This window comes from Prionailurus viverrinus, chromosome E3, assembly GCF_022837055.1.
Source record: "Prionailurus viverrinus isolate Anna chromosome E3, UM_Priviv_1.0, whole genome shotgun sequence".
Classification (NCBI taxonomy): domain Eukaryota; kingdom Metazoa; phylum Chordata; class Mammalia; order Carnivora; family Felidae; genus Prionailurus; species Prionailurus viverrinus.
The window spans coordinates 19,587,605-19,601,268 of NC_062576.1; the positions used below are offsets into that span (position 1 = coordinate 19,587,605).

The window sequence follows — 13,664 nt, forward strand, 5'->3', positions numbered from 1 at the left end:
TGGGTTCCTAACATTCACAGCGCTCCTTTCTTGCAGTTAGTTTGTTCATTTGCCCTTTCCTTGTTTCTCTGCCTCCGCCAGCGCCGGGACGACAGCAGCCGTGCTGACGGCACTAGTCCTAGCGCCTGGGTCCTTAGCAGGGCTGGCTAACGTGTGCGTGGACTAGAGGACTGTAAGCTCCACGGAGGGCAGAGGCGGCGGGCTCCCGGCCGGGGAGCCTGGCGCGAAGACGCTCCCTAAAGCTCGGCGGAATGAATGGGCCAACGAAGCGAAAGGGAAACCGCCCCTTTACTAAGATGGCAGGCTCGGGCCCTTTACCAACATGGCCGGCGGCCCGCGTGGATGGGCGGCGAGCGCCGGGCGGGGCCGGGCGGGGGCGGGGCCAGGCGGGAGCCGTCAGGTGCGGCCCCGCCCCGCGCCCCCCCACCCTCTCCCCGCTCGATTCCGGATTGGTCCGGTTCCAGCGCCGCAGCCCGGCGGCCGCGCCGTGGGGCCGCGCCGGGCGCTCGCCACTTCCGGCGCGTTGGGGCTGTTGGTCGGGGGCGGCCGCGCGGCGCGAGCGGGCGGCTCCGGGGCGGGCGCGCGCGCAGGGATGCTCCGGGGGGCGGCGGCGGCGGCGGCCGTGTGGGCTGAGGCGGCGAGGACAGCGCGGGCCCCCGGGCCTCTACCCTGAGCCGGCCGCCGGGGCTGCGCCGCCGAGGCCCCTTCAGCCTCCGCCCCTTCAGCCTCGGGGCCCGGCCCGCAGCCGCTTCTGAACGCGGAGGCCGGGAGCCCCTGCCTGGGCCCGGAGCCTCCCCTCGGGGGTCGGGCCCGGGCGGGGGGCCCCGAGCCGCTGCCCTCCTCGCCGGCCTCCGAGCCCCATTTCCTGCTTTTTCAGTTTCCTTGGGGAGGGGCGGGTGGGTCTAGATGAATTTGTTCCGGGGGTCCCCGGCGAGGCGGGCCGGGGGGCCGAGCTCTTTTTAGAGGGTCCCCGCGGGGCCCGGGTGGGGCAGCGGTTGTCTTTGCATGGGCGGGGGACTTCCCGAACCTGCCGGGACCATGACCTGAACTGTGCGAGCGGGACGTGTCCGAAGCTCGAGAGCCAGCTCACCTGAGCCGCCCCTCCCCCGGCCAGCATGGTAAGTGGGGTCCGAGCCCCTTCCCGCCCCGGTGCCCGGCCCGAGGGGTGGGAGCGGGCCCCGGGACTGCTGAGCCATCGCTTCTCCTCGGGGCGGGGAGAGGCGCGTGCCGAGCCCAGCAGTGACACATGCGTGCAGGCTTTGCAGCCCCGGCTCGGCGCTCCCCTCCCCCACCCCGGTCCCCTCCCTCCCGCCCCCCCCCCCCCCCCCCCCGGGATGTCTCAGGACTGGGAGGGACCTGGAAACGCAGCCGGCACTCCCCTTGCATCTGGCGTTTGCCTCTCTCACAATGTGGCATGTTTGACGGGGGCTCTCCTGTATTTATTGAGGGCTTACTATGTGCTGAGCGACTGACCTGTGTTATTTAAGGAGCACACCAGCTCTCTCCTGAAGTGGGGAGACTGAGGCACAGAGCAACTAATAACCCAGCTCAAGGTCACTCTTAAGTGACCGTGGCGCGATTTGAACCTAGGCACTTTGACTTCAGAGCTTGTATTAGGTAGAACACACAGAGCTGGACTTGGGGGGCTTGCTGTAGGCTTATAAACGAGGAAACGGGTTGCGATTTGCAGAGGTCACTGATCTGGATAACAGCAAAGTCGGGAACAGGGGTGCTCTTTTGACACCCAGTCTGCTGTTCTTTCTGCTTCGTGCTCTGGCCTTTTCCCTGGTAGCGCTTGGAAAACTATTCATCCTTCCACATCCAGCTCAGAAGCCACCTCTTCTGAAGATACTTGCCACGTTTTTCAGAGCCATAGACACTCTCAGTATTCCCTTAGATTTATGTACTCCTGTCTATTTATTAAGCCTTTTGTCTGTTTTGTTGTAATTGTTTCTGAGCCTTGTCTCTCTACGGCAGTAGATTCAGTTCTCTCAAAGATGAAATTGAACCTATATCTGCCCCAACTCCTGGCACATAGTAAGCCCTTGGGGGAGCGGTTGACTGCTCAGCCTGTGTCTGTGCGCTTCCAGAGAAGGAAGTGGTCTTCGGGCTGCCCAGTTTACCCCTGTTGGGGATTTCGTGGAGAAAGGGACACAGTGACATCTGTGATCTAGACGTTCAGGCCAGTGGGATTTTTAAAACACTCAAGGAGCCTGTGGCTGTTGTGTTGGGTTCTGGGCGTAGAGGGACAACCTCAGGCATAGGCCTTGTCTTCGTGGGGCTTAGGCCATTAATGGTGAGCAGCACTGTGTAGTAGGTCCTATGTGTAATGGAGTGGCAGATCAGTTAAGCTCTCTGAGTCCCAATTTCATCTGTAAAATGTGGAGCTAGGAACGCCCTAATGAATAATCCAAAGGTATGAGATAAGACATTTAGTGAGTGATGAAAATAATACTCAGTATTTCTTCCTTCGTTTGTTCTTTCAAATTAATTTTCTTGTTTTTCTTTTTTAGATTGTAAAATACACAGAACATAAAATGTACCATTTTAATGATTTAAAAAAAATTTTTTTTTTTTAACATTTATTTATTTTGGAGAGAGAGACAGCCCGGCAGAGCAGGGGAGGGGCAGAGAAAGAGAGGGAGACACAGAATCGGAAGCAGGTTCCAGGCTCCGAGCTGACAGCACAGAGCCTGATGCGGGGCTTGAACCCCCAAACTGTGAGATCGTGACCTGAGCCAAAGTTGGACGCTCAACTGACTGAGTCACCCAGGCGCTCCCCATGTTAATGATTTTTGAGCGTACAGCTCAGCAGCATTAAGCGCACTTGACCCTTGAGCAACATGGGGGTCATGGGCACTGACCTCCATGCAGTGGAGAATCGTGTATAACTTTGGACTCCCCCGAAACTTTACTATTAGTTTCCCCGGAAGCCTTACCGATAACATTAACAGTTGATGAACGTTTATTTTGTATGTTATGTGTATTATATACTGTATTTTTTTTTTTAACAATTATTTATTATTGAGAGAGAGAGAGATAGAGCATGAGCAGGGGAGGGGCAGAGAGAGGAGGAGACACAGAATCCGAAGGAGGCTCCAGGCTCTGAGCTGTCAGCACAGAGCCCGACACGGGGCTCGAACTCACAAACCGGGAGACCATGACCTGAGCCGAAGTCGGACGCTTAACCGACTGAGCTACCCAGGTGCCCCTATATACTATATTCTTAACAAGAAAGTAAGCTAGAGGAAAAGTCAATAAGAAAATCATAAAGAAGAGGAAATACATTCAAAACCACGTTGTCCAAGGGTCACTGTACATTCACATGGTTGTGCTTTCATCTCCAGAACTTTTTTCATCTAGCATAACTGAAACTGCATCCATTAGGCAATAACTTCATTCCTTTCTCCCCCATCCCCTGGTGACCACTATTCTATTTTCTCTCTCTGTGAATTTGACTCTGTATCTCATATAAGTGGAACCATACAGTATTGGGTCTTTTCGTGACTGCTTATTTCACTGAGTATAATGTCCTGGAGGTTCAGCCGTGTTGTGGCATGTGTCAGAAATTCCTTCATTTTAACACTGAGTAATATTCTTTTGTGGGTGTAAACTCACATAAAACTCCTATAAGCTCATATTTTGTGCACCCAGTCATCTGTTGATGGACACCTGGGTTAACTTGCACCTTTTGACTTGTGGGTAATGCTGCCGTGCAGAGGGGTGTCCAAATCTTTCAGTGGACTTTAAGTCCCCACTATACGGCAGGCTCTAGGGAATGTCAGATGAAAAAGCAGATAAGCTCCTCCCCTCGGGGAGTTTGCAAAGAATGTTGCTTTAGGACCCCGGGCAGAATTTTATTGGTTATCGACTAAGCTAGCCCAGCACCCTTGCATTCAGATTTCGTTAATAGGCAGGCAGAGCATCCTGAAAATGGCCACCTGGGAGCAATTATTGTAAAGTAGTTGACTTCATGTTTACCTTGTATGTCTTTTTCTGGGGGGGTGAGTTTCAAGTGAAGGTTTTTGTAACCTAGACCTCACATACTTAAGCACCCAGGGGGTCGCCACAGTGGATGTGATGAGAAAAGGATCTTTTTTTTAAATTAAAAAAAATTTTTTTTAAACGACTTTGAGAGAGAGTGTGCAAGCGGGGAGGGGCAGAGGGAGGGAGGGGAGGGAGAGGGAGTGAAAGAGAGAGAGAGAGAGAGAGAGAGAGAGAGAGAGAGAGAGAGAGAATCCCAAGCAGGCTCTGTGCCTTCACACAGCCCAACTTGGGGCTTGAACTCATGAACCAGGAGATCATGACCTGAACCAAAATCAAGAGTCAGAGGCTTAACCAATTGAGCCACCCAGGTGCCCCGAGACTAGGACCTTCTAATCACAACATTTTTTCAGTTCTGACACCAGGGGTTCATATCCTGTAGGCATCCCAGGGTCGGGTGTGGACGGGGCAGGCCGTGTCCTCAGAATGCAAGGAAGTTGTTGCCAGGTGTGTATTTTACAGGAGGAGGAGCTTTTCCCTGGGATCACAGCTCTTTCTTTATTCCGGGAACTTTTTCCTCACTCTTAACATTTTTACTTTTAACTAAGGGCATTAGTTGACACGTTTGAGCCTTTTTAATGTCTTCTTTGTAAAACTTCAATTCTGATGAGATGAAAATGGTGTAATAGGAGAAAACCACCATTTGTTGTGTGTCTGCTATAAGCTAGCTGTTTCTCATTTGTTCATTTTTCTTGTGGTCAGTCATTCAGTATCTGTATCTGGTCTGGTTTGCTGGACCAGCCCTGCGAGGTCACATTGTTACGAGGGGGGGAAATGACACCTGATGGAGGTACCTGGGTGGAGCTGGCATTTGGACCAAGGCGCTCTACTCCAGAGCCTGTGCTTTTGGTAGTTCAGATCTTTCTCGATTTCCAGTGGGGTTGTGTCCTGATACACTCAACGTAAGTCGAATATATTGTAAGTCAAAATGCATTTACTATCGAACATCGTAGCTTAGCCTAGCCTACCTTAAACATGTTCAGAATACGTAAGTTAGCCTACAGTTGCACAAAATCACCTAACACAAAGCCTGTCTTACAACAGAGTGTTGAATATCTCATGTCATTTACTGAATATTGTACTGAAAAGAATAGAATGGTTGTGGGTGTATCAGTTGTTGACCCCGCTGATCGTGTGGCTGACTGAGAGCGGCGGCTGACTGCCACCGCCCAGCATTAGGAGAGAATTTCGTACTGCGTGTCACTAGCCTGGGAAAAGATCCAAAGTCAGAATTTGAAGTATGGTTTCTACTGACTGCGCATCGCTTTTGCGTCCTCCTGAAGTCGGACCATTGTAAGTCGGGGACTGTCTGCGCCTTGTGCTGCTCCACGTGGAAGATCATGGAACAGGATGGGGGATGTCATCCGACTACATTTTGTTGGGTCCTGAGGTAGGTAGTGGTGGGGGCCGGGAAGTATGGATATTTCCTTTAAACCCTCCCTCTAGGAGGTATCTTGACCTGCACATTTAGAGCCAGTTAAAAAACAAGATTCGTAGTTGCAGTACAGAATCACTAGAACAGCTATACCGTAACTACATTTGATTAATTCATTGGCGTGTTGTTGTTGAATTTCGGTGAGTTCTGCAGTGATGTAATATCTTGAGGTTCCCACTCCTCTGAAAAGTGGTTACTTCATATTGAATGAGCTGTTGGTTATTGTGGAAGTTTTGTGCAAAATCAAGTTCTTGCTTAAGTTAGTGTTTTTCTAGTTGCTTAGAAAAGTGCTTTGGTTACAAAGACTTCTTATGTTTTTGAATGCTGTCTTCGGTGAGTGGTCCCGAAAATGGAGGCAAAATCACACCTTCCGTTTGGCCACTCAAATGGTGTGTCATCCCCTTGTTCGTTAATGGTGTCACGTGGCGCACCGAGCCCTGGGAGGTATGAAGAGCCATGCCGGTGTGGAGAGATGCCAGGGAAAGGTTCAGAAGTACTCAGGCTCTGTCGTCCGCAACGCAGCTGGAGCTGGGCTGGGAAGCAGGTTAACTAGCCGAGAAATGACATTGCTCAAATGATGGAATTACTTCACTGGGAAAAACACAAACTCTAATGCATAGAGAAGTAATTCTCTACGGTGAGTGAGAGCTTTTTAGTGCCTCAGTTCATTCATAAAATTATTGGTTTCCTATGTCAAGCGTACAATCCTAGGTACTGTGGATATAAGAATATAATAGTTAATACTTATAGGGCTTAGCATACACCACATATTTTACATATGTTCGCTCATTTACTTCTCTAAGCAATGCCAGGAGGTAGAGGCTGTTTTTATTTCTCATTTTATGGATTAGAACATTCAAAGCCCTGAGAGGTTAGGTACCTTCTCAGGGTCACATTGTGACTGAGTGGTGGAACCGGGGTTCAAAGCCAGGCAGTCTGGCTCCAGAGTCAGAGCGGAGTCAGAGCTCATAACTGTTACACTTTGACCCCAAGAGGGTTAGTATTGCCCTGTCCTCTAGGAGCCAGTTTAATGAGGCAGATGGGACACTCTCCTGGTGATTACAAGAGACTGTGATAAGGGTGATAGAAGAATGCATTGGTGCAAAAAGGCAGCATATCTGAGGGAGACTTACTGAGGAGAGGGGCCAGGGAGGGTTTCCCAGGAAGCGTATTGGAATCTTGAAGGGTTAGGAAAAGTTGTCTGCAGATAGTTAAAAAGATCAGATAGGTATCCCTAAAGATAACCAAAAACAGGTGTCAAGGGAAAGTGAAGGAAGGAATTAAGGTAACATTTGTTGAGTGCCTACGACTTTGTAGGGCTTTAGGTACTTGTAGGACACAAACGTGTTATTTCTTCTCATTGTAAATACCTTTACCTCTGCTGCCCAGGCCAGCTTCTGCCCCGTTTCTCTGTTCCCCTTTGCAATGGAACTCTGGGGAAGAGTGCTTTCTAATTCCTCACCTCGCACATCAAGGTGCATCAAGGTTCCTCTGTCCACTGGTGCTACAGCTGAGATGATTAGTTCCCAAGCCCTCTCCAGGGCTCCCACGCCTTCACATCCTGCTTGCTTGCTTTTTGTGGCATTTACCTTAAAATTTTTTTAAATTTTTTTTTTTTTGAGAGAGAGTATGCACGCAGGGGAGGCTCAGAGAGAGAGAGAGAGAGAGAGAGAGAGAGAGAAAGAGAAAGGAGGGAGGGAGGGAGAGAGAGAGAGAGAGAGAGAGAGAATATATATCCCAAGCAGGCTTTGCTCCATCTCATGAACTGTGAAATCATGACTTGAGCCAAAATCAAGTCAGACACCCAACCGACTGAGCCACCCAGGCGCCCCCCCCTCCCCCCCTTTGAAGTGAGCTTTATGCTCAACGTGGGGCTTGAACTCATGACACTGAGATCAAGAGTCGAGTGCTCTAGGGACTGAACCAGCAAGGCCCTGTGTAACATTGACCATTTTAAAACATTTTATATACTTGATGTTATTTATGAGGTCTATTTCTTGTTATCTCCTTCTGCTAAAATGTTAACTCTATAGAGCTGGGGATCTTCACTTTGTTCACTGATGAATGGCAAGAGTCTGGAACAATTTCTGGCAGAGTAGACAGTTACATTGTAAGAATGCTGTGGATGTGTTGCGTGTTCAAAGGGCCTTTAGAGAACTGGAGTAAGCTAGGTTCCCTGTGCCCAATAGAACTTGCCGAGAGAGGATATTTCAGAAGAGAAGGGTGTAACTAATGTTCAAACCATTGAATAGACTGGTTTGGCCATGGCCGTTTGTGTTATGTAATAGTTGGAGAGAAAGCCATAAAGGTGGTTTATGACCAGGTTATGGAGGGCCTTCCGTAGGGAGTTTGGCTTTGTTGGCTGGTTTTTCCTTAAAGGAAAACCATCTGCCGTGTACAGGTTAGATTGGTGTGGGAAACCAGACATGACACCTTGCCTGTATGGCTGTGCCAAAGGTCGGTTTTTAGGTGTGGAATTAGAGTGAGGAAGACTTGAGCGAGAGAGTTGTCATTTTTTAAAAAGTGGATTCCAGAGTGAAGGGATAAAGAAAAGGGAAAAAACTCAAGTTGACTTTGGGAAACTGGTGTTTGGGAATAGTGGAGGTTTTAATTAATTGGTGATTTGGATTTGGTGGAATGGAGGAGGTGACAGGTAAAGAAACGGACAGGAAGATGACAGGAGAGAGGCCCCATGCAGATAAAATAAGGGGTTTGCTCGGGAAGGAGGTGGGCATTTGCTACGTTGAGATGCAGGTGATTGGCATCTGGGCAGGACAAAGGTCTTGACGATTGACGAAGCGGAATCGTTGACATACGTGTCCAAGTCAAGGAAGATGTGACAGCATGGGCTTGGGTGAAAAGGGAGGGGGCTCCTGAGCTTGTGGCTGCTGTCCTCCCGCACGTTTTGCGACCCGTCGCAGACTGACTTTGTGTCTTCACCACTTTTCGAGATCACCTGTAACTTGCGGGTGCTGACACCAGTATAAGCGGCCTCTTTTCAGTCCTTGTGCCTTTCTGACTTGCCTTTGGCAACCCCTGGACTTCTTTTTCGTTTCTGAAACACTTTTTTTCCCTTGCCTCCCATGATATTACTGTCCTGGTTTAGTCTTCCTTGGTCTTCTCATGGCTTCAGCTAGGACCTGTGTGCCAGTGAGGACTCAGCCTCACTCTCTAGCCGTTGGTCTCCACCTGAGTGTCCTGTAGGCACTCTAAGCCTGTCTAAGCCAAGTCCACCGTCTTTATCTCAGGTTAGTGCCTCCTCCCACCTGCCCTGGTTCTGTTCATGACCTTATTTGCTGTACACTTAAGTGGGAAACCTGAGTCATCTTTAACTTCCTCTTTACCTTATGCCTCTAGACTTGGGGATGCTCTGCTGACCTGTGTTCTGACCCCCGCCCTTCCCTCCATTCCTTCCACTTCGGTCAGGGTTGTCTCTTGCTTTCAGTCTTGGTGTCTTGACAGCTTCCAGGTTCTCCCTCTGCCAGTCTGTCTTTTGTATTCCTGCCAGAGCCACCTCTTGGAGCTCAGATGGAAGCATGCCATTCGACCCCAAATCATTCAGAGCAGAGACCCAAGCTTTACACAGAGCGGCGGGAAGCACTTGGGCCCTGGATTTTCGCAATTTCACTTTTAGTCCTCTCAGTACAGACGAAGATGATGTATTAAATGCTTACAGTGATGTATTTGGAATATCTTTTAAAGACTTGCCAAATTATACATGTTCCCTAGCCACAGCAAACCACCTGTCGTTCCCAGAACAGTGAGTATTCTTCCTACTTCTGTCTTTGCTCAGTGCTGTTCCCTCTGCTCTAATGTCCTTTTCTTCATTTTTGCAGGTGACACCTTCCCCACCATTTCAAGGTCACCATAAACACCTTTCTAAGGCTTTTCAGCTAGTAGTTTAGCATTTATCATCTTTGAATACAGTTATGTTTTTTCTTTTGACTTTTATTATTTTGATATATTGTTTTTTATTATACATGCTTCTAGTGTCAATTCAGAAGCGTGAGGAGCACAGTGTGCTTTTAGTCTTTTAGTCCCACTCCAAGTCTGCGGGTGGGGAGGATTAGATCTTTGTCTTTAAGAGTCTGTGTCAGGGCGAGGCTTAGGCCTCTTTGCTTTTCCAGCCTCTTTGCATTTCCAGCATCTGTAAGCATTCTGTAGATACTGAGGCAGTCAAGAGAGTCAGGCGTTAAAAGAAAAATTCAAGAAGGTCAGGGAGGCCCTAGACTGTAGTAAATGACAGTGGCAGTTTTTGGAGAGTGTGGTAAGATTGTAATAGAGTATGAATGTAGTAGGCACCCTGTTTTTCCAAAACCTACACGCTCACAAACAGGCGCCCTGTTTTTCCAAAGCCAGCATGCTCGCATGACAGCATTTTCCCCCTAGACGCGTAGAGGTGGGGAACAGCAAGCCGGGGAAGTTGTTAGAAATGCTGTGTAGATGGTGTGCTTAGGGGGAGGCTCCAGCCACCAATTGCTGCTGGAAGAACTGTTGGGGCGCAGTGGGGATGGGGTGTGGTGAGGGAGGGGTTGTGGATACTGAGGAAACTCACGGCACAGAGGGAAGTGAGGGAGGTGGCAGGAGGCTGATGGGAAAGGAAGGAAGCTGGGGGTCAGAGGGAGCAGAAGGTCTGTGTGTGTTTCATAATTACACTCAGCAGCAGCCATTGTCGATGGGCCCTCACGTACACTGCATGCGGTACCTCCTTTAATTTAATGACAGCGCTGCAAGGTGGGTCTTCTCTGTTCTCATCGCACAGTTGGGAAGATGAGGACACTGAGGGTCAGGGAGGATAATGTAAGTACCTCGTCCAAAATTACACAGCAGGTTGATAGAAATGCGATTCAGACCCAAGGTTCTAACTCCACAGCCCGTGTTTTTTTTTTTTTTTTTTTTTTTGACATCACTAGGTTGTTCCTTCTTCCCCTTCCTCCTCCTCCTCCCTCCTTACCCCTCCTCCTCCTCCCCTCCCCCCTCCTCCCCTCCCCCCTCCTCCCCCACCCCCTCCCTTCCTCCTCCTCCTCCTCCTCCTCCTCCTCCTCCTCTTCCTCCTCCTTCTCCTTCACTAGGTTTCTTCTTAAGCCAGTGCACATCTACAGAGACGTATTTACTTGAAATGTAGTCCAGCTGGGTGTATTGTCCCAGGAAAAACAGTGCATCTAGTCATCTAACCTTAAAACTTGTAAAGTAATAGGGCAAGATGGTCAAAACTTTGCTCATAACTGAGGGGAAACTAGGTATCTGCATGTCCTCTACTGTGATAGACTAGAGAAAGCATGACTCTTGAGGGCACAGTGGTAGCTGGATCCCGTCACAGCACATCAGCAGAAAGGACAGTGGCTTGATTTCTTTATGCAGGTCAGTTGACCTAAGTCCATTAGGTTTAGCATATGTGGGAGCTCATTTACATTAGAGTAGCCTGCTGCTGTTTTACATAAGGGTTATCATGAAAAAGATCTCGGGTCTCAGACTCCCTGAAAAGGTAAAGGTATTTTATTAGCTAAATGCAGCTGGGGAAACAAAAAATCACTGGTTTCTAAATTGGTTAGTAATTAAGTAGACCTGGGAAGATCGTTCCATCTCTCTATTTAAAAAAGAGTGACCAGGGGCGCCTGGGTGGCTCGGTCTAAGCGTCCGACTTCGGCTCAGGTCATGATCTCACGGTCCGAGAGTTCGAGCCCCGCGTCGGGCTCTGTGCTGACTGCTCAGAGCCTGGAGCCTGTTTCAGATTCTGTGTCTCCCTCTCTCTCTGCCCCTCCCCTGTTCATGCTCTGTCTCTCTCTGTCCCAAAAATAAATAAACGTTTAAAAAAAAATTAAAAAAAAAAGTAACAACTGGATAGTTTTTTATAAGAATGACATGTGCTTTTTAAAAATCAGGCGTTACAGGTGCAAAGAATATGGCAAAAGAAATCACCCCTAATCCTACTACCCTAAAGTATAATTAGCATCATATAAATATCTGTGTGTCTTTGTAGATGTGTGTTATCTGGATAGGCGAGATGGAATCCTAAAGTTCTTTCATTTCAAAAGTGATCATGCTGATTTGGGGGATCGTTTTTTTTTTTTTTTTTAATTTTTAACGTTTATTTTTGAGAGAGAGAAGAGACAGAACGTGAGCAGGGGAGGGGCAGAGAGAGGGGGAGACACAGAATCCGAAGCAGGCTCCATCCAGGCTCTGAGCTGTCAGCACAGAGCCCGATGGTGGCGCTTGAACTCATGAACTGCGAGAGCACGACCTGAGCTGAAGTCGGATGCTTAACCGACTGAGCCACACAGGCACCCCCGAGGAATCATGTTAGTTTTAAAATAAAAGAAAAATCAATTAACTGTTGCATTTTTTTTTTTTTTAAAGCTTTACTTTCTGGAGTAATTAAATACAGAAAGTTGCAAAAGGAGGACCACAAGTTCCCAGTGGTGACATCTTCCATAGCTGTGTGCAATAGCAAAACCAGGAAGTTGACGTTGGTGCCTATCAGTTACCGACTGGACTGGAGACCTTACTTAGTTTTCACCTGTTTTTAACCTGCACTCACTTGTGTGTATGGTTCCGTGCAGCTTGGTCCATGTACTGATGGATGTAACTGCACCACAGTCAAGGTCCAGAGCTGCCGCAGCACCACAGAACTCCTCAAGCCTCGTACTCTCTGCGTCCTGCCCCCACCCCCCAGCATCCACTCATCTCTCTCTCCCTCTAGCTTTGTCAGTTTGAGGATAGTGTAGGAGTGTAATCCGTGTGTGACCTTAAGAGATTGACTGTTTTCATAAACATGGCACCCTTGAGAGGTCACTTACATTTCATAGCACATAAAGAAAGCAATGAAACTGAACAAGGACTTGTCAGATTTCAAGTAAATCTTTGCTTCAGTAATTATTAGCTTTTGATAAATCTGTGGAGGTTAAGAGAAAAGATTATGAAAGACTTCAACAAGATGGAGTCATTTTTATTTTATCTACTAATTTTATTTTATTTTTAAATAAGCTACAGCCCAACGTGGGGCTTGAACTCAACAACCCCAAGATTAAGAGTCCCATGCTTCATTGACTGAGCCAGCCAGGCACCCCAAGAAGATGGCATCAATTTTTTTTAACGTTTATTTTATTTGTTTAGAAAGAGCGAGAAAGAGTGTGAGCAGGGGAAGGGGCAGAGAGAGGGAGAGAATCTCAAGTAGGCTCTCTGTGCTGTCAGTGCAGAGCCCAGTGAGGGGTTCAATCTCACAAATCGTGAGATCATGACCTGAGTGGAAATCAAGAGTCAGATGCTTAAGTCAGATGCTTAATTGAGCCACCCAGGTGCCCCCATTTTTTTAATGTTTATTTTGAGAGAGTGTGCACACTCACGCATGAGCAGGGGAGGGGCAGATAGAGGGTGAGAGAGAATCCATCCCAAGTAGGCTTCATGCCTGGCACAGAGCCAGACATGGGGCTTGCTCCCACAACTGAAAGATCATGACCTGAGCCAATATCAAAGTTGGACGCTTAACCGACTGAGCCACCTAGGCACCCCAAGATGGCATCATTTTTAATAAATATATTCCATGTTTCAGTTCTAGGCAGTATCAGTGACCTTAATAATTGGAAAAATAAGAACATTTGCACTTCTTCTATTTTCCCCTTTTCATTGTTGATTGTTGTTTTACGTTACTTTAGAGCATTTATAATTTGTTCCGTAACCGTAATTTCCTCAGTATTTAGTTTTAGTTTTAGATTTTAAGGATTAATTGTTCTCCACTGGTTCTTTGAACTGTGGTCTTTTCATACCCGAAGTCTTTTTTCTTTTTAAGTTTATTTATTTAACAAATAATAGAGAAAGACACAGAGAGAGAGAGAGAGAGAGAGAGAAAGAGCCGGTGGGGGGAGGGGCAGAGAGAGAGGGGACAGAGGATCTGAATGCAGCAGGCTTTGTGCTGAAAGCAGTGAGCCCGATGTGGGGCTCGAACTCATGAACTGTTAAGATCATGACCTGAGCCAAAGTCAGACACTTAACCAACTGGGTCACCCAGGTGCCCCTCCATATCTCCTATCTTTAATTCATCTTCCTGTTGGCTAGATTTGATTGTCAGTTTTTAAAAAGGGTGACTTATTTGGTGAAATAATGCTTGCTTTTATACTTGAAGGATATCTTGGCTAGGTATAAAATTCTTGGTTTTCACTCTTTCCTTCAGATTCTTAGATATTCTGGG

The 13,664-nt window shown here is 48.1% G+C and overlaps 1 protein-coding gene across 7 annotated transcripts in view; it reads left to right on the plus strand.

Annotated features, from left to right (window-relative positions):
• The first annotated feature begins 560 nt into the window (after positions 1-560).
• Positions 561-13,664, plus strand: part of XPO6 (exportin 6) — a 104,589-nt gene continuing 91,485 nt past the window's right edge. For 4 of the 7 annotated variants that reach the window (XM_047839394.1, XM_047839396.1, XM_047839393.1 and 1 more), the window contains exon 1: positions 562-1,118. In XM_047839394.1, coding sequence (XP_047695350.1) covers positions 1,116-1,118 — 3 coding nt within the window. In that variant the 5' untranslated portion in view covers positions 562-1,115. Of the gene's footprint in view, positions 1,119-13,664 lie in introns of all 7 variants that reach the window. The other 3 variants (XM_047839391.1, XM_047839392.1, XM_047839397.1) reach the window with 2 other exon arrangements.